The 22295-nt window shown below is 37.6% G+C and overlaps 1 protein-coding gene across 2 annotated transcripts in view; it reads right to left on the reverse strand.

Annotated features, from left to right (window-relative positions):
• Window positions 1-8010: 8010 nt before the first annotated feature.
• Window positions 8011-22295, reverse strand: part of LOC133618406 (endophilin-A2-like) — a 44445-nt gene continuing 30160 nt past the window's right edge. Inside the window, exons 6-9 of one of the 2 annotated variants that reach the window (XM_061978736.2) lie at window positions 21831-21934; window positions 12833-12966; window positions 12692-12748; window positions 8011-9715 (exon numbers count right to left, since the gene is read on the reverse strand). In XM_061978736.2, coding sequence (XP_061834720.1) covers window positions 9531-9715; window positions 12692-12748; window positions 12833-12966; window positions 21831-21934 — 480 coding nt within the window. In that variant the 3' untranslated portion in view covers window positions 8011-9530. The remainder of the gene's footprint in view (window positions 9716-12691; window positions 12749-12832; window positions 12967-21830; window positions 21935-22295) is intronic. The other variant, XM_061978737.2, reaches the window with a different exon arrangement.

Consider the following 22295-nt stretch of genomic DNA (forward strand, 5'->3'; position numbering starts at 1 on the left):
CATTATACCAGGGGGGTTTCAACCTTTTCTGAGCCAATAGCACTTTTTTTTTTTTTTTTCATTGAAAAAAATCTCCAGGCACAACACAAGCAGAAAATATTTAAAAAAAACTAGAAGAGGCAATTCCTGAATGAATTGTGGATGCTCCAATGCTGAAGTCATACTTGCCACCATCACCCAACCATGCAAATTTTGCATTTCCTTTGGAAATCGAGGTCCCAGAGTCTGGAGGAAGACAGGAGAGGCACAGGATCCACGTTGCCTGAAGTCTAGTGTAAAGTTTCCACCATCAGTGATGGTTTGGGGGTGCCATGTCATCTGCTGGTGTCGGTCCACTCTGTTTCCTGAGATCCAGGGTCAACGCAGCAGTCTACCAGCAAGTTTTAGAGCACTTCATGCTTCCTGCTGCTGACCTGCTCTATGGAGATGGAGATTTCAAGTTCCAACAGGACTTGGCGCCTGCACCCAGCGCAAAATCTACCCGTGCCTGGTTTACGGACCATGGTATTTCTGTTCTAAATTGGCCCGCCAACTCCCCTGACCTTAGCCCCATAGAAAATCTGTGGGGTATTGTGAAAAGGAAGATGCAGAATGCCAGACCCAAAAACGCAGAAGAGTTGAAGGCCACTATCAGAGCAACCTGGGCTCTCATAACACCTGAGCAGTGCCAGAAACTCATCGACTCCATGCCACGCCGCATTAACGCAGTAATTGAGGCAAAAGGAGCTCCAACCAAGTATTGAGTATTGTACATGCTCATATTTTTCATTTTCATACTTTTCAGTTGGCCAACATTTCTAAAAATCCCTTTTTTGTATTAGCCTTAAGTAATATTCTAATTTTGTGACACACGGAATTTGGGATTTTCATTTGTTGCCACTTCAAATCATCAAAATTAAATGAAATAAACATTTGAATGCATCAGTCTGTGTGCAATGAATAAATATAATGTACAAGTTACACCTTTTGAATGCAATTACTGAAATAAATCAAGTTTTTCAAAATATTCTAATTTACTGGCTTTTACCTGTATGTATGTATATATATATATATATATATATAAAAATAAGAGAAATACTTGAATTTCAGTGTTCATTTATTTACTCATATACACACATAACACTCATTTACTCATTGTTGAGTTAAGGGTTGAATTGTCCATCCTTGTTCTATTCTCTGTCACTATTTTCTAACCATGCTGAACACCCTCTCTGATGATGCATTCTGCTTCGTCTCCTTGTCGTGTGCGCAGTTGTGCACTGCACTCTCTAAAAGCCCTATATGTTATTGTCACATATGCATGTACAGTAGATGGCAGTATTGCCCTGTTTAAGAGTGTCACAACATTGCTGTTTACGGCAGACGAACTGCTTTACGGTAGACGAAAACGTGACTGCTGTTGTGTGTTGTTGCCGCGCTGGGAGGACGTTAATGAAACTGCCTAACAATAAACCCACATAAGAAACCAAGAACTCGCCCTCCATCATTCTACAGTTATAACGTGATTGGGCAGGCACGCTGTTTATATTGTGGGAAAGCGGACGTGAAAATCGGGTGTCGACACGTCACTCAGGTCCGCCTGAATTTCTGGAGATTTTCGGGAGAAAATTTGTCCCGGGAGGTTTTCGGGAGAAGCGCTGAATTTCGGGAGTCTCCCGGAAAATCCGGGAGTGTTGGCAAGCATGGCTGAAGTTGAAGTGAAATGCTGACAGAATGTAGTATGAAGTAAGTAAACTGTATTTATAAAGCACTTTTCACAGATAAAATGACAAAGCGCTGTACAAAACATAGGTGCAGTAAAACAACAATTTAATTAAAACAGGGGCAACATCGTAAAAAGGATACAAAGTGGATTAACAAGGATAGTTAAAAGGTGCATGAACTAAAAGCTTTACTAAAAGGAGAAGTTTTCAAGTGTTTCTTAAAAGTTTCAACTCAGTCAATTATGGGTTATACTTAGTGATGGGTTGATGAGGCCTCATGAAGCGTTTCGACACATTGCAAAACTGTATTGATACTGTGTCGATACTGTGTCACTAAATACTGACATCTGCTGGACATTAAAAACCACTACAGGCAACCTATGGACCGACTCAACTGACACTGATTTGATGCCCTAGTACAGGGGTCACCAACCTTTTTGAAACCAAAAACTACTTCTTGGGTACTGATTAATGCGAAGGGCTACCAGTTTGATACACACTTAAATAAATAAATATATTGTCATTTGTAAGTTACACGTAAGTGTGATTTAAACAAGAAAAGCTAAATAAATAAATTTATATATATAAAAAAATGGGTATTTCTGTCTGTCATTCCGTCGTACATTTTTTTTTCCTTTTACGGAAGGTTTTTTGTAGAGAATAAATGATGAAAAAAAAACACTTAATTGAACGGTTTAAAAGAGGAGAAAACACGAAAAAAATTAAAATAAAATTTTGAAACATAGTTTATCTTCAATTTCGACTCTTTAAAATTCAAAATTCAACCGACAAAAAGAAGAGAAAAACTAGCTAATTTGAATCTTTTTGAAAAAATTAAAAAAAATAATTTATGGAACATCATTAGTCATTTTTCCTGATTAAGATACATTTTAGAATTTTGATGACATGTTTTAAATTGGTTAAAATCCAATCTGCACTTTGTTACAATATATAACAAATTGGACCAAGCTATATTTCTAACAAAGACAAATCAGTATTTCTTCTAGATTTTCCAGAACAAAAATTTCAAAAGAAATTCAAAATACTTTGAAATAAGATTTAAATTTGATTCTACAGATTTTCTAGATTTGCCAGAATATTTTTTTTTAAATTTTAATCATAGTAAGTTTGAAGAAATATTTCACAAATATTCTTCGTCAAAAAAACAGAAGCTAAAATATTTATTATTCTTTACAATAAAAACAAAAAAAAATTACTTGAACATTGATTTAAATTGTCAGGAAAGAAGAGGAAGAAATTTAAAAGGTAAAAAGGTATTTGTTTAAAAATCCTAAAATCATTTTTAAGGTTGTATTTTTTCTCTAAAATTGTATTTCTAAAAGTAATAAGAAGCAAAGTAAAAAATAAATGAATTTATTTAAACAAGTGAAGACCCATCCATCCATCCATCCATTTCCTACCGCTTATTCCAAGTGAAGACCAAGTCTTTAAAATGTTTTCAAATTCTATTTGAGTTTTGTCTCTTATAGAATTAAAAATGTCGAGCAAAGCGAGACCAGCTTGCCAGTAAATAAATACAATTTAAAAAATAGAGGCAGCTCACTGGTAAGTGCTGCTCTTTGAGCTATTTTTAGAACAGGCCAGCGGGCGACTGGTCTGGTCCTAACGGGCTACCTGGTGACCGCGGGCACCGCGTTGGTGACCCCTGCCCTAGTATATACAATAATATAAACCAAGTCATTGTATTTCATTTAGGATTATTTCATATCTTCATTTAAATACAAATATATTTTTATCTTTTTTAGATACAGTCAATAAAGAATGTGAACATGTATCATAACATGGAAATCTAAGAGAACGTGTTGTGGATGATTGTGGACTGGGAATTTTTTTAATTTTATTTTTTTTACACATTTTTATAAAAAAAAAATTAAAAAAAAGTTTTTCCGACGTATTACATTTTAGACGATTTCTCTTCTTAGTTATTATTTCTCCGGCTGTAGAAAAGAGCCGCTCACAGGGCACAGAGGAGGCGTCAGTGCGACACAGTTCGCATATCGGTCACGTGACCAAAACAGCTCATCATCGGTCACGTGACTTTCTAAAAGCGGTACGCGCACCGACACAGGGTGTTGCTCTATGAGCTCGACGCATGCGCCGATGCATCGGTGTTGCCGGACCCATCACTAATTGTATTTATAAAGCACTTTTCACAGATAAAATGACAAAGCGCTGTACAAAACATACGGTAAGTGCAGTAAAACAACAATTTAATTAAAACGGGCAACATCGTAAAAAGGATACAAAGTGGATTAACAAGGATGGTTAAAAGGTGCATTAACTAAAAGCTTTACTAAAAAGAGAAGTTTTCAAGTGTTTCTTAAAAGTTTCAACACAGTCAATTATGAGTTATACTTGTATAGCGCTTTTCTACCGTTTAGGTCAGTGTTTTTCAACCGGATACCGTCTGGTGTGTCATGATCTGTGGTCTGGATTATGTTTTTGTTATTCTTTGTTAGTTTTGGACTCTTTTACTGTATTTTTCGGACTATAAGTCGCAGTTTTTTTTCATAGTTTGGCCAGGGGTGCGACTTATACTCAGGAGCGACTTATGTATGAAATGATTAACACATTAGCGTAAAATATCAAATATTATTGATCTCATTCACGTAAGAGACTAGACGTATAAGATTTCATGGGATTTAGCGATTAGGAGTGACAGATTGTTTGGTAAACGTATAGCATGTTCTATATGTTATAGTTATTTGAATGACTCTTACCATAGTTGCCAACCTTGAGACCTCCGATTTCGGGGGCGTGGGGCATTGGTTGGGGGCGTGGTTAAGAGGGGAGGAGTATATTGACAGCTAGAATTCACCAAGTCAAGTATTTCATATATATATATATATATATATATATATACATACATACATACATATATACATACATATATATATATACATACATACATATATATATATATACATATATATATATATACATACATATATATATACATATATATATACATATATATATATATATACATATATATATACATATATACACATATACATATATTCATATATCTACATCCTGAAAATATGTAAACAAAACTGTGTTTAGATAATTGATACTTCAAACTTGCATAAATATAACATGAATATAAGATAACTTGGCTTCTGAGAGCTTAAAAATGTAATGAATAAAATGCTAAAGTTGTTGATAAACAAGCAATTATTTTAATAATTAAATAGGGTCATTTTAAATGAATTATGATAATTTAAAATGTATTATTTCAAATATGTTTATTTTAATGTATATGGCTGGATGTAATAAGGAGTCAGAAAAAATGAAAAATAAAAAGTTTTGATGTTTTTAGCAAAATATAGTACAAATGTATTTAGTTATTTAGTTGTTTTTTTTTAATTAATAAATATATTTATTTTTAGGTAAGATAAACATAATAATACAATTTATCTCTAGATATCTGATTTAGTTCTTGTCATCCTGTTGTCCTCCTGTAGTGAAAAAAGGCTGTCCTCACTCAGGTCCGCATGGAGCTGGAGGGGGCGTGGCCTCCAGCTCCGGCTGAAAATCGGGAGATTTTCGGGAGAATATTTGTCCCGGGAGGTTTTCCGGAGAGGCGCTGAATTTCGGGAGTCTCCCGGAAAATTCGGGAGGGTTGGCAAGTATGTCTCTTACCACAATATGTTACGTTAACATACCAGTTGGTTATTTATGCCTCATATAACGTACACTTATTCAGCCTGTTGTTCACTATTCTTTATTTTAAATTGCCTTTCAAATGTCTATTCTTGCTGTTGGCTTTTATCAAATACATTTCCCCCAAAAATGCGACATATACTCCAGTGCGACTCATATGTTTTTTCCCCTTCTTTATTATGGATTTTTCGGCCGGTGCGACTTGTACTCCGAAATATACGGTAGTTCCTGTTTGCGCACTCTTGTTTGTTTTGGTTGCCACGGTGGCATATGATTTTTCACCTGCCGCTGGTGTTGGGACGCTCACCTGGCTCTAATCAAGAGACTATTTAAACCACCTTTGCCGGTCAGTCGGCCTGGCGACATTGCTCTTTTCATGCTCGATTTATGCGATACCACAGTTCATGTTGCTTAATTCCATAGTTAAAGCTATTTGTTTCATGTCACAGTTTAGTGCGGGTTTCATGTCTTTAGTTTCATGTCCTAAGTTTTTACCTTAGCTTCCGCGTGCGATAAGCATGCTTGCCTTCGGGTTGTTTTCTGTTTTTTTTGTACTTTGTTGAGTTTTAGAGAATAATTAAAAATGTTCCTACCTGCCACCTTTTGTCCGGAAAAGTCCGATTGCATCCCGGGAGAACAATCCTCGCAGTAAGCTGCGAAAAACTCTTCGCCATGACAGGGAGATTTTCTAATTTCACCTATTTGGGTTAAAAATATTTTTTTGCAAAGCAGTAATTATAGTCTGCAAATGATGTGTTGGTGCTGTCTAGAGCCAGGCAGAGTAATCGTGTAATACTCTTCCATATCAGTAGGTGGCAGAAGGTAGCTAATTGCTTTGTAGATGACGAGAACAGCGGGAGGCAGTGCGCAGGTAAAAAGGTGTCTAATGCTTAAATATGGCAAAATCTGGAGAAGAAGAAGTTGAATAACTAGATGAATTTTGATGTAGAAAACCATATAAAGCATTCACACAATGAAACTCAGCATCTGATATTGACAGTAAAAAGTCCTTCTCGCAATTGTTGGATATTAATTCAAACCATAACCAAGCATGCATCACTATAGCTCTTGTCTTAAAGTAGGTGTACTGTCACATCACGTCATGACTTATTTGGAGGTTTTTTTTGCGGTTTTCCTGTGTGTAGTGTTTTACTTCTTGTCTTGCGCTCCTATTTTATTGTCATGTCATGTACAGATGTACTTTGTGGACGCCGTCTGCTGCTCCACAGTAAGTCTTTGCTGTCGTCCAGCATTCTGTTTTGGTTTACTTTGCAGCCAGTCCAGTTTTAGCCTCATTTTGCATAGCTAAGCTTCATTGCCTTTTCTTAGCGGCACTTACCTTTTTGTTTATTTTTGGTTTAAGCATTAGATACCTTTTTACCTCCACGCTGCCTCCCGCTGTCATCTGCATATTGTGATCACGACAAACCATGTTCTCGACATCTACAAAGCAATTAGCTACCTGCAATGGAAGAGTATTACATGGTTACTCTGCCGATCTCTAGACAGCACAGACACTCAACAACGGCACATTTGTGGATTATAATTACTGGTTTGCAAAAAAATATTTTTAACCCAATTAGGTGAAATGACAATCTCCCACGGCACACTAGTGTGCCGCTGCATGGTGGTTGAAAAACACTGGATTATACATTAATTTGGAAGGGGAATATACTCACGCACATCCATGTAAACCATACTTGCCAACCTTGAGACCTCCGATTTCGGGAGGTGGGGGCGGGGCTAAGAGGTGAGGAGTATATTTACAGCTAGAATTCACCAAGTCAAGTATTTCATATATATATATATATATATATATAAGAAATACTTGACTTTCAGTGAATTCTAGCTATATATATATATATATATAATTTTTTTATTATATATATATATATATAAAAGAAATACTTGAATTTCAGTGTTCATTTATTTACACATATACACACACAACACTCATCTACTCATTGTTGAGTTAAGGGTTGAATTGTCCATCCTTGTTCTATTCTCTGTCACTATTTTTCTAACCATGCTGAACACCCTTTCGCAAGGTTTCGAGTACCACCAAAAAAACTGAATCTCTGAAGACAGTACAAAAATCTGTGTTAAAGGTGTACAAATACTGTTTGTAAAATAAGCATGTTATTTTTTTACAAATGAGGGTTAAGAGTTCAGTACTAAAAAAAAAAAGAAAAGAATGTGGCTTAAGTACAGTTTTTTAATCGAGCTGCTGCATGTTTTGGTTGGGTTGTTTATTTATTTTGAGTAACTTCTATACATTTCTAAAAGGGGAGGAATGTAATAGAGTGATCTATGTTTGTCTGTTGCCATCTCCTGGTGAATGTTGGCTACAGCGTACTGGGGTTACTTTTTGGTTGGCCAACGATTTACGTGGTGTTGCGTCACCTGACGTCACTCAGGTCCGCATGGAGCTGGAGGGGGCGTGGCTTACAGCTCCGCCTGAATTTCGGGATATTTTTGGGAGAAAATTTGTTTTCGGGAGAGGCGCTGAATTTCGAGAGTCTCCCGGAAAATCCGGGAGGGTTGGCAAGTATGATGTAAACCCACGAATTGAAGACAAGATGTGTGCTTTGTGAAACGTCCTAAAACAGGCACACGAGGGGTATTAAAACACCACATTTATTTGATGAAGCAAACGTACAGCCTTCATTCCCCGCTACATACATCAAATAAACATAACAAAGAGGTAATCCATAATATCCTTAAAATAATCCAGGATAATCCCACTTCTAGTGTCACAGTTACAAGACATTGCTTCAAAACAGATAACGTAGTAATGCATGCAAAGAGGTTAATAATAAAATAAAGCTTTAATAACACTTAACATTAACTGTGACATTTTAATGGTATTAGGGACATGCCACATAGCATAAAAATTGATCTAAGCCCTTTTGTTTCGAGACCTTATTTATCTTCAGCGTCCCCGTACCCAACTTCCTACATGTAGTGTAATGAGGCCTGTAAACACACACCTGAACCATGTAGGTGTTACCCTGCAGACGATTAAATAAAAGAAAGAAAACAGGAGGCATGCAGTAGGACAAAAAATGAGATGGGATTGGGGTAGGGGGTGGATAATGAGAAAGGGGCCAGGTGGTGAATAAAGAGGAGAGGGGGAGGGCATAATCCACGACTGTGTGTCTTTCCCTACTGAAAAGGCCTGTCTGTTCCACTCCAGCGTCAAATAGAGATGGCGATCTAACAAGGGGATCACCCTGGCGAAGAAGAGAAAGTTGGCATTTTGGGGCGACAGGGTCGACCCTCGACTGATGTCATGGGCGGAACCGAAGTGAAAAGAGTCTTTGTGCTCGAGTTGTTCAACTCTCCGCACAATGGATTGGGGGAGAGGGGAGCATTTCTCCAAGGTTGGAGACGGTGCTAGAAGGCTCCGATACACCTCGGATTCATTCTTCTAATTTCAGGGCAAATACAAAAAAGGCTAACTTCATAAAAACTACTCACAAGACAACGTTGGAAGCGACAATGCCAGCATTGCAAAGAGGATGTTTTGGTGTTATGCTTTTACAATTTCACCTCAATATTACAGGCAAAATTGTAGAAATAGCATTAATCGGAAACTGATTGGAGATAACTTTGCACTTTTTAGTACCTTTTTTTTTTTTGGTATGGTTGTGCATATCCACATGTTGAAAAACGCCTTTTACGGATACCGGTCACTTATTTCAGAAATGACACCGAAACACATTCTGTGTAAATTATTCCACCCATATCCTGTAAAAAGATGTCAACAGTCCAGTTCAGACACTAGTGGGAGTTCAAACCAACCGCCACCAGATGGCAGCATAGGATCAGCTGAATAGCCATGACAAAATATTCAGATTCAAATGAAAGTGGATGTACTTTTTTTTAGTGTTACCTGGCATCTTCCAGGAAAAAAGTGATAATGTAGTAGTGTAAAAAGTGCACCGGTGCATAAGGGCTGGTATCGCACCCAAATAGCCTTTTGGTCCTTTTTTAAAAAATGAAATCTATGATAATTTAACACGGTGTTATATTGGACCCCAATGGGTTCTAGTGCCAATTCAATGACATGGTTAGTTTTTCCCACATTGGGTTAATAATCCTCCTTCCCGCTTTTATCCCGTGCGACGTGTTCACCCGTTACAGTGGGACAAGCACTTCCACGTAGTTGTTGGGGAAGTATCCCGTCTTGCCGCGAAGCCTTCCCTCTAACCAGTTCTCATCGATTTGACTGACCAAAGTGATGACATCTCCCTCGCGGAAGCCCATCTCGCCCTCGTTCTCGGGGTCAAAGTCGTACAGGGCTTTGCAGCACGGCTCGGCGGCTGAAAAAGGCACAAAGCGCGGCAAAGTGAGGCGGGAGAATCTATATTGACGAGGTAAGTATTGAGTGGGGAGAAGATTTCATTAGAAGGTGTGCGTGACCAGCATGTTTCCACCAGAAGTCTGCAGGAGAAACCAGGAGATGTTCCTGCTCAAAGTGAAACTCAACACCTGCACCCACCTCGTTATATAACAGCAACATGTTTTGTTATTACTTCCACCAAGGAGGTTATGTGCACAACTTGACACAGAAGGAACAGAGTAATGCAATTTAGACGGAATGGATTGAATCAATAGGAGGAGTAGCTGTAACGTGACGCCAAGTTTCATGGATAAGATCAAACTTGGCAACACCATCAATGCCTTGGTGGAGGTTTTGCTCGTGACAATAAACAGTCGTCCCTCGATACAACGCACTTCAAATCTTCTGGCTTCATCAATTGCGGATTGAAATGTTTTTATTAACACATAATCTACATGTTTTAGTGTTAAAGGAAAACTGCACTTTTTGGGGGAATTCTGCCTCGTTCACAATCATTATGAGAGACAAGAACACAAGCCTTTTTTTATTAGGATTTTAAAGATGGTAAAAAGGCTTCGAAGATGCGGCTAATAGGAGGAAATGTTGCCTTTAAAGCCTCCAACACAACTTCAAAATGTTTTATATACAAACTGCAAGTATATATATAATGTAGTAATAGCCACCTTCATAACAATATGTAATATGTACAATATACACACTGCAAGTATATATATAATGTAGTAACAGACACCTTCATAACAATATGTAATATGTATAATATACACACTGCAAGTATATATATAATGTAGTAACAGACACCTTCATAACAATATGTAATATGTACAATATACACACTGCAAGTATATATATAATGTAGTAACAGACACCTTCATAACAATATGTAATATGTACAATATACACACTGCAAGTATATACTGTATATAAAATGGAGTAACAGACACCTTCATAACAATATGTAATATGTACAATATACACACTGCAATTGTATATATAATGTAGTAACAGACACCTTCATAACAATATGTAATATTTATAATATACACACTGCAAGTACCGTATATATAATGTAGTAACAGACACCTTCATAACAATATGTAATATGTACAATATACACCCTGCAAGTATATATATCATGTAGTAACAGACACCTTCATAACAACATGTAATATGTACAATATACACACTGCAAGTATATATATAAAATGGAGGAACAGACACCTTCATAACAATATGTAATATGTACAATTTACACAGCAAGTATATATATAATGTAGTAACAGACACCTTCATAACAACATGTAATATGTACAATATACACACTGCAAGTATATATATATATAATGTAGTAACAGACACCTTCATAACAACATGTAATATGTACAATATACACACTGCAAGTATATACTGTATATAAAATGGAGTAACAGACACCTTCATAACAATATGTACGGTAATATGTACAATATACACACTGCAATTGTATATATAATGTAGTAACAGACACCTTCATAACAATATGTAATATGTATAATATACACACTGCAAGTACCGTAGATATAATGTAGTAACAGACACCTTCATAACAATATGTAATATGTACAATATACACACTGGAAATATATATATAATGTAGTAACAAACACCTTCAAAACAATATGTAATATGTACAATATACACACTGCAAGTATATGCATATATATATATATATATATATATATATATATATATGCATATATATATATATATATATATATATATATAAAATGTAGTAACAGACACCTTCATAACAATATGTAGTATGTACACTATACACACTGCAAGTATATATATAATGTAGTAACAGACACCTTCAAAACAATATGTAATATGTACAATATACACACTGCAAGCATATATATAATGTAGTAACAGACACCTTCATAACAATATGTAATATGTACAATATACACAGCAAGTATATATATAATGTAGTAACAGACACCTTCATAACAATTTGTAATATGTACAATATGCACACTGCAAGTATATATATAATGTAGCAACAGACACCTTCATAACAATATGTAATATGTACACTATACACCCTGCAAGTATATATATAACGTAGTAACAGACACCTTCATAACAATATGTAATATGTACAATATACACACTGCACGTATATATATAATGTAGTAACAGACACCTTCGTAACAATATGTAATATGTACAATATACACACTGCAAGTATATATTTAATGTAGTAACAGACACCTTCATAACAATATGTAATATGTACACTATACACCCTGCAAGTATATATATAATGTAGTAACAGACACCTTCATAACAATATGTAATATGTACAATATACACAGCAAGTATATATATAATGTAGTAACAGACACCTTCATAACAACATGTAATATGTACAATATACACACTGCAAGTATATATATAATGTAGTAACAGACATCCGGTGCGCCTTATATACGAAAAAAGATCGAAAACAGACCATTAATCGGCAGTGCGCCCTATGGTCGGGAAAATACAGTACTGTAATCTACACTAGAACAAACACAATGCTACTATATTGGGAGAAAGTAGTGTAAAGGTGGGTGTTACGTCATGTTAAATTATGTCAACAAAAGGTTTAGGGAGCTTCATATACACCTGTGAAAATTAATTATCAGCTATCTTACTTTGTGGAAATATTTATATCTTGGGTCATGTTAGGTCTCAATTAACAGCGATAAACAAGGGACGACTGTAATTGTAATGATATAATACACTGTTCATTTCAGGTGAGGAGGGTCAAGTGCCCACCCCCAAGCATCCTCTAGAAACATTAGTGGAACCGCCTCACAATTCCCCCCGTTTCTGCCTCGCAAATGTGCAAAGACGAAGCTCCATTAGTGAGTGAAAGAAAAAACCATCCTTTTGGGTCTCAACTCACGCGCACTGTTCCTGAACGACCCTCGTCGGAAGGATGAACCTGGATGTGGCGGGGGTGCTTTGTGTTGCGGAGGGAAAGGCATGAGTCACATCAAATGGGGGAGTATGTGTCGCACGTGAGCCGGCGAGGAGTTGCTTTTACCTGGGGAGTAAGCTGGAGGGCTGGACATGGCTGGCGAGGGTCCTCCGTTGGACCGCTCGGTGTCGCCATAGTCAAAGGACGGTCTTGGCTTGGGTGTGTATTGTCGCCGGGGTTGAGACTGACTCTCAGACACCCTGCGTGACATGAAAATGACCAAAAATCCTTTGAACATTAGTGGTTTATAATCATTTTAAGTAACTACAAAACATTCACTGCTTTGTTAAAGGGGGAGAAAGCAGAATGAAAAATGGTGTGTTAAGCAGAGGTGGGTAGTAACGCGCTACATTTACTCCGTTACATCTACTTGAGTAACTTTTGGGATAAATTGTACTTCTAAGAGTAGTTTTAATGCAACATACTTTTACTTTTACTTAAGTAGATTTATAGAGAAGGAACGCTACTTTTACTCCGCTACTTTTATCTACATTCAGCTCGCTACTAATTTTTATCGATCTGTTAATGCACGCTTTGTTTGTTTCGGTCTGTCAGACAGACCTTCAAAGTGCCTGCCTTACTGGTGACGTTTCACTTCGTTCCACCAATCAGATGCAGTCACTGGTGACGTTGGACCAATCAAACAGAGCCAGGTGGTCACATGACCTGACTTAAACAAGTGTGAAAAACTTATTGGGGTGTTACCATTTAGTGGTCAATTGTACGGAATATGTACTGTACTGTGCAATCTACTAATAAAAGTTCCAATCAATCAATCAAAAGTGTGAAGGAAAAAAGACCCTTTTTTATTTCAACCGTACATCCCGTCAAAAGCCTAAAGACTGACTGCACAGTTCCTGTCTTCACCATAAAAGTGCCGCTCCATCGCGCCTGCGCTTTCAAAACAAGAGTCTCCGAAAGCCAGCGCAAACAAGCTAGCAAGCTAAGGAGTTTGACGCCAATATATTTCTTGTAAAGTGTATAAAAACGAATATGGAAGCTGGACAAATAAGATGCCAAAAACCCACCACTTTCATGTGGTATTAGACAAAAAGGAGGAACTTTTCTTCTCCTCCATTTGAAAACGTGGACGTTATCATCACTACTGTCTGATTACAATCAACGCAAGTCATCAGAATCAGGTAATACACCAACTTATATTCTTGTCAACATGAAAGAAAGGAATCTATATGTTAAACATGCATGTATATTCATTAAAACATCTTTAACATGTAAACAAAAACAGCAAAATAAATACATATAAATTATATACTCTATATATCAATGTATATGTATATGTATGTATATATATATATATATATATATATATATATATATATATATATATATATATATATATATGTGTGTGTGTTACTCATCAGTTACTCAGTACTTGAGTAGTTTTTTCACAACATACTTTTTACTTTTACTCAAGTAAATATTTGGGTGAATACTCCTTACTTTTACTTGAGTAATAAATCTCTAAAGTAACAGTACTCTTACTTGAGTACAATTTCTGGCTACTCTACCCACCTCTGGTGTTAAGTGTCTGATAACCACATACTCTATAAGGCGCACTTAAAATCCTTTTCCCCCCCTCAAAACTCGACAGTGCGCCTTATAACCCGGTGCGCATAATGTACGGACTGATTCTGGTTTTGCTTACCGACCTCGAAGCAATTTTATTTGGTACATGGTGTAATGATAAGTGTGACCAGTAGATGGCAGTCAAACATAAGAGAGACATGTAGACTGCAATATGATGGCAATGTGACTCAAGTAAACAACACTAACATTTTATATGTTCCATTGAAAATATAGAACATTACACACGGCGCTCAAAAATCCATAAAAATGTTTTAGTAGGACGTTGGTAAGCTATGAAGCCACACCGCTTGATGGATTGTACTGTGCTTCAACATAGGAGTATTATTATGGGGTGTGTATAAGGTAAGACGTATTATCTGGCATTTTGTTTTGCAATATTATGCAAAAGTAACTTTTCTTACCTTCTGGTACCTGCTGATCGGTATTTGGGATCTGCATAAATCCTGAAAAATTGCACGCGTCCGCCTTTGTAGTCCGTGCCGACACCGTAGTCGTTAAGCTTCTTCTTTGTCTCTATCTTCTTGTTATGGGACATTCATCCTCCACTGTTGCCATTTCTAATATAAAGTAGTGTAAAGTTCTTACTTATATCGGTCAGTAAACTCGCCATGAAAGCACTAAAACATACCGGTGTAGTGAGTTTACATTATTCACCCAAGGAACTTTAGTTATTAGAAAGTTCCGATCAGACGGTTTTTCACATTACTTGTCCATACCTGCCAACTTTTGAAATCAGAAAAACCTAGTAGCCAGGGTCCAGGGGCCGCAGGCCCCGGTAGGTCCAGGACAAAGTCCTGGTGGGGGGTTCAGGCTTCGCCCCCCGACGCAAAATGATTATTAGCATTCAGACAGGTTAAAATGTTGCTAAAACCATCACTTTTCTATCAGTCACAGTGACTTTTCAAAACAAAAATATTACAGCAAAAATCATATGGGTTGATTGACATGTTTATTCTGTAAGCGAACTTCAATAGTTTGAAATTATTTTGACAGTTAATGCCAGTTATCCTGTCAACCTTTCACAAGACTTCAATTTGTTAATTGAAAGTATAAACACTTTTTACAGTAAACAAATGGTAAAACAGTACTAAACAATTCCATAAAAAAAAAAATGGGTGTCATTATTAACTTTCTGTCCAAGCTTGTATAATCTACTGCCTTGTTCATTTGTAAAAAAATATTCTGTGCCTAAAATTCACATTTCTATCACAATTATCATACTGTAAACATGGTAAGCTAACTTCATTCAAATTAATAGTCCTGTCAATAGCATGGAATTACAATTCAAATGTAGTTTTTTTGTAAGCCTTTCAAAAGAATTCAAAATATGAAAAATTAATGAAAATTAATTGAAGCCATCAGACACTTGAAAAGTGGCACATCACATCTCTAATGTAATCATTTGAACTTTTCAACAGAAATAGCACTGCAAAAATATTAAGGACATACTTCTGTATTTTGGTAGTTATGCTGTCAACATTTAACAAGATTTCTTCAACTTGGACTTGAAAGCATAAATAGTATAAACACTTTTAACAGTATAACAGTACTAAACAATTCCAATAGATAACATTGGTGTCATTACCTTTTTGTGGCTAAAATCCGAAAAACGTTGAAAGTTTTCCACTTGTATCGCTAGCAACGGCATTAGCCTTGTGTTTTTTTGTCCCAACGTGGTCTTTTACATCGCTAATTCCTCCGTGTCCGATCGAAAAATCTTGTCTGCACAAGGTGCAATTCGCGTAGTTTTCACCCTTTTTGGAACGGATAATTATTCCCGGATAGGCTTTTGAATATTCTTCACGGAATGACTGCAGTTTTCTTTTCGGTTTAAGACTCGTTTGCGATTTTTCTCCGGCTGATTCCATGATCGTTCGCTCGTTTGGAAACAATGGCAACTGGTGCCTCGTGCTTGGCAGCGGTGCTATAAATAGCCTCGCGCATTTAAAAAAATAATTTTTTTTTAATTAATGAAAAACCGTATTTTTTATCACTGCAACCGTAACCCGGAATAGGTTGATGAAAACCGTACTAATTACGGGAAAACCGGAGTAGTTGGCAGGTATGTTATTATGGTGTGTGTATAAGGTAAGACGTATTATCTGGCGTTTTGTTTCGCAATATTATGCAAAAGTGACTTTTCTCACCTTCTGATCTGTATTTGTGATCTGCATAAGTCCTGAAAAATTGTGCGTGTCCGCCTTTGTAGTCCGTGCCGACACCGTAGTGGTTAAGCTTCTTCTTTGTCTCTATCTTCTTGTTATGGGACATTCATCCTCCACTGTTGCCATTTCTAATATTAAATAGTGTAAAGTTCTTACTTATATCTGTCAGTAAACTCGCCATGAAAGCACTAAAAAATACCGGTGTAGTGACTTTACATTATTCACCCAAGGAACTTTAGTTTTTAGAGAGTTCCAATCAGACGGTTTTTCACATTACTTGGCTACTTGTTGTTTCCGGATGAGGAGATGCTGCTCCGTTATTGATTAAAGTAAAGTCTGAATGTCATTAAAACAGTTAGCTCTATCTATTGACACTAGTTCCACCCCCGTCCTTGCACGCTACACCGCTACAACAAAAATGACGGGGAGAAGACACTGTCGAAGGTGAGGCACGTAAGTAAGACTCGCCCAGAAAACGGTGCATCCTGAAGAGACTGTCAGAAAGTGACTTGAAGATGATGTGTAAAACATCTATGCAACATTTTGACCAAAGAACTACCATTACATGTTATGTAGACCACAAGGAAGTCTTTTACATTTAGAAAATAATAATACTAATTAAGAGATGTCTAATAATATCGGACTGCCGATATCGGCCGACAAATGCTTTAAAATGTAATATCGGAAATTATCGGTATCGGTTTCAAAAAGTCAAATGTATAACTTTTTAAAACACCGCTGTGTACACGGACGTAGGGAGAAGTACAGAGCGCCAATAAACCTTAAAGGCACTGTCTTCGCGTGCCGGTCCAGTCACATAATATCTACGGCTTTTCACGCACACAAGTGAATGCAAGGCATACTTGGTCAACAGCCATACAGGTCACACTGAGGGTGGCCGGATAAACAACTTTAACACTGTTACAAATATGCGCCACACTGTATACTTGCCAACCTTGAGACCTCCGATTTCGGGAGGTGGAGGCGTGGTTAAAAGGGGAGGAGTATATTGACAGCTAGAATTCACCAAGTCAAGTATTTCATATATATTATATATATATATATATATATATATATATATCTACATCCTGAAAATATGCAAACAAAACTGTGTTTAGATAATTGATACTTCAAACTTGCATAAATAAATATTAAGGAATATAACATAACTTGGCTTCTGAGAGTTTCAAAATGTAATGAATAAAATGCTAAAGTTGTTGATAAACAAGCAATTAATTTAATAATTAAATATGGTCATTTTAAATGAATTATTATAATTTAAAATCAATTATTTTAAATATGTTTATTTTAATGTATAATTCTATGGCTAGGAGTCACGAAAAAATACAAATAAAAATACAATTAATTTTGATAATATAGTAAAAATGTATTTATTTTTTATTTTTTATTTTTATTATTAATAAATATATTTATTTTTAGGTAAAATAAACATAATAATACAATTTATCTCTAGTCTGGATGATTTAGTTCTTGTCACCCTGTTGTCCTCCCATCGCGAAAAAAGGCTGTCCTCACTCAGGTCCGCATGGAACTGGAGGGGGCGTGGCCTCCAGCTCCGGCTGAAAATCGGGAGATTTTCGAGAGAATATTTGTCCCGGGAGTTTTTCGGGAGAGGCGCTGAATTTCGGGAGTCTCCCAGAAAATTCGGGAGGGTTGGCAAGTATGGCCACACTGTGAACCCACACCGAACAAGAATGACAAACACATTTCGGGAGAACATCCGCACCGTAACACAACAGAACAAATACCCAGAACCCCTTGCAGCACTAACTCTTCCGGGACGCTACAATATACACCCCCCGCTACTCCCCACCCTCACACCTCAACCCCGCCCACCTCAACCTCCTCATGCTCTCTCAGGGAGAGCATGTCCCAAATTCCAAGCTGCTGTTTTGAGGCATGTTAAAAAAAATGATGCACTTTGTGACTTCAATAATAAATATGGCAGTGCCATGTTGGCATTTTTTTCCATAACTTGAGCTGATGTACCGTATTTTCCGCACTATAAGGTGCACCTAAAAACCACAAATTTTCTCAAAAGCTGACAGTGTGCCTTATAACCCGGTGCGCTTTATATATGGATAAATATTAAGATTCATTTTCATAAAGTTTCGGTCTCGTAACTACGGTAAACAGCCGCCATCTTTTTTCCCGGTAGAACAGGAAGCGCTTCTTCTTCTACGCAAGCAACCGCCAAGGTAAGCACCCGCCCCCATAGAACAGGAAGCGCTTCTTCTTCTACTGTAAGCAACCACCCGCCCGCGTAGAAGAAGAAAAAGCGCGCGGATATTACCGTACGTTTCATTTCCTTTGTGTTTACATCTGTAAAGACCACAAAATGGCTCCTACTAAGCGACAGGTATCCGGTTCATGAAAAGACGCAATCTCTCCATCCGCACACGGATTACTATTTCACAGCAACTGATATTCCTGTGAACCGCACTGTGGATACAACGGGAGCACGTACGGTGAATATTCGCACCACAGGGAATGAGAAGTCATCCTTCACTGTGGTTCTAGCTTGCCATGCTAATGGCCAGAAACTTCCACCCATGGTGATATTCAAAAGGAAGACCTTGCCAAAAGAGACCTTTCCAGCCGGCGTCATCATAAAAGCTAACTCGAAGGGATGGATGAAGAAAAGATGAGCGAGTGGTTAAGGTAAGTTTAAGTTTACGCGAAGAGGCCGGGTGGCTTTTTTCACGCAGCTCTGTCCATGTTGATATACGATTCCATGCGCGCCCACATCACGCTGGTTTTAATATATTATTAAAGTTTGACTGACCTATCTGACTGTTTTTTTGACATTCCTTTAGCGCAGTTAGATGCGGCTTATAACACGGGGCGGCTTATAGGTGGACAAAGTTTTGAAATATGCCGTTCATTGAAGGCGTGGCTTATAACCCAGGGCGCCTTATGGTGTGGAAAATACGGTATATATATATATATATCTACATCCTGAAAATATGCAAACAAAACTGTGTTTAGATAATTGATACTTCAAACTTGCATAAATAAATATTAAGGAATATAACATAACTTGGCTTCTGAGAGTTTCAAAATGTAATGAATAAAATGCTAAAGTTGTTGATAAACAAGCAATTATTTTAATAATTAAATATGGTCATTTTAAATGAATTATTATGATAATTTAAAATCAATTATTTCAAATATGTTTATTTTAATGTATAATTCTATGGCTAGGAGTCACGAAAAAATACAAATAAAAATACAATTAATTTTGATAATATAGTAAAAATGTATTTAGTTTTTATTTTTAATTTTTATTATTAATAAATATATTTATTTTTAGGTAAAATAAACATAATACAATTTATCTCTAGTCTGGATGATTTAGTTCTTGTCACCCTGTTGTCCTCCCGTCATGAAAAAAGGCTGTCCTCACTCAGGTCCGCATGGAGCTGGAGGGGGCGTGGCTTCCAGCTCCTGCTGAAAATCGGGAGATTTTCGGGAGAATATTTGTCCCGGGAGTTTTTCAGGAGAGGCGCTGAATTTCGGGAGTCTCCCGGAAAATTCGGGAGGGTTGGCAAGTATGGCCACACTGTGAACCCACACCGAACAAGAATGACAAACACATTTCGGGAGAACATCCGCACCGTAACACAACAGAACAAATACCCAGAACCCCTTGCAGCACTAACTCTTCCGGGACGCTACAATATACACCCCCCGCTACTCCCCATCCTCAAACCTCAACCCCGCCCACCTCAACCTCCTCATGCTCTCTCAGGGAGAGCATGTCCCAAATTCCAAGCTGCTGTTTTGAGGCATGTTAAAAAAAATGATGCACTTTGTGACTTCAATAATAAATATGGCAGTGCCATGTTGGCATTTTTTTCCATAACTTGAGCTGATGTACCGTATTTTCCGCACTATAAGGTGCACCTAAAAACCACAAATTTTCTCAAAAGCTGACAGTGTGCCTTATAACCCGGTGCGCTTTATATATGGATAAATATTAAGATTCATTTTCATAAAGTTTCGGTCTCGTAACTACGGTAAACAGCCGCCATCTTTTTTCCCGGTAGAACAGGAAGCGCTTCTTCTTCTACGCAAGCAACCGCCAAGGTAAGCACCCGCCCCCATAGAACAGGAAGCGCTTCTTCTTCTACTGTAAGCAACCACCCGCCCGCGTAGAAGAAGAAAAAGCGCGCGGATATTACCGTACGTTTCATTTCCTTTGTGTTTACATCTGTAAAGACCACAAAATGGCTCCTACTAAACAACAGGGATCCGGTTCATGAAAAGACGCAATCTCTCCATCCACACACGGATTACTATTTCACAGCAACTGATATTCCTGTGAACCGCACTGTGGATACAACGGGAGCACGTACGATAAATATTCGCACCACAGGGAATGAGAAGTCATCCTTCACTGTGGTTCTAGCTTGCCATGCTAATGGCCAGAAACTTCCACCCATGGTGATATTCAAAAGGAAGACCTTGCCAAAAGAGACCTTTCCGGCCGGCGTCATCATAAAAGCTAACTCGAAGGGATGGATGAAGAAAAGATGAGCGAGTGGTTAAGGTAAGTTTAAGTTTACGCGAAGAGGCCGGGTGGCTTTTTTCACGCAGCTTCGTCCATGTTGATATACGATTCCATGCGCGCCCACATCACGCTGGTTTTAATATATTATTAAAGTTTGACTGACCTATTTGACTGTTTTTTTGACATTCCTTTAGCGCAGTTAGATGCGGCTTACAACACGGGGCGGCTTATAGGTGGACAAAGTTTTGAAATATGCCGTTCATTGAAGGCGCGGCTTATAACCCAGGGCGCCTTATGGTGCGGAAAATACGGTATTTATTTGTTACACTGTTTAATGCATCCAGCCGGGCATCACAACAGAATTAGGCATTATAATGTGTTATTCCACCACTGTATATAATGGTATCGGTTGATATCGGAATCGGTAATTAAGAGTTGGACAATATTGGATATCGGCAAAAAAGCCATTATCGGACATGTCTAATAATAATATGACTCCATTAATGCATCCTATAATCTGGTGCGCCTTATACAGTATATGAAAAAAGATGAAAAATAGACCATTCATCGGCAGTGCGCCTTATAATCCGGTGTGCTCTATGGTCCGGAAAAGTACGGTACAATACAAAACGTATCACCTAAAAGCAATAACATGGGATCTGCTTGTTATTCACTGCTTATACACAGATGGTAAAACAGACCAGACCTGCTGAATTGTTTAGGAACCCCAAGGACCACTAATAGTCACAGTACTGACCTGTTTGCCAGTTTTTCAGAAAGAGCCTCCAGGATGTTTGCGGCACTCTTATGGTAGTCCAGCATAGACTCCACAAAGGAACTCAGCTGACTCACCTGCTCCACCTGCAGATAAACAATAACAAGAGACACACAAAGCTCTGTCAAGCCAAACAATGAAATAGTTTATATTTTCTTCTCTTCTCTTAATATTGTCCCCGTCTTAAAGTCATTCACAAAGTCCTGCCTAACAAAGTCTGAAACAGACAACAAAATGAGTTAGGCAAGTTCATAATACTGCAATGAAGGAACAAAAAAACAACCATATTTGACACATCGCACTGCTCCTTTTCCATACTCCTTCAAAGCATACTTGCCAACCTTGAGACTTCCGATTTCGGGAGGTGGGGGGTCGGGGGTGGGGGGAGTGGTCGGGGGTGGGGCGGGGGCGTGGTTAAGATATATATATATATAAGAAATACTTGAC

This window comes from Nerophis lumbriciformis, linkage group LG19 (assembly GCF_033978685.3).
Source record: "Nerophis lumbriciformis linkage group LG19, RoL_Nlum_v2.1, whole genome shotgun sequence".
Lineage (NCBI taxonomy): Eukaryota > Metazoa > Chordata > Actinopteri > Syngnathiformes > Syngnathidae > Nerophis > Nerophis lumbriciformis.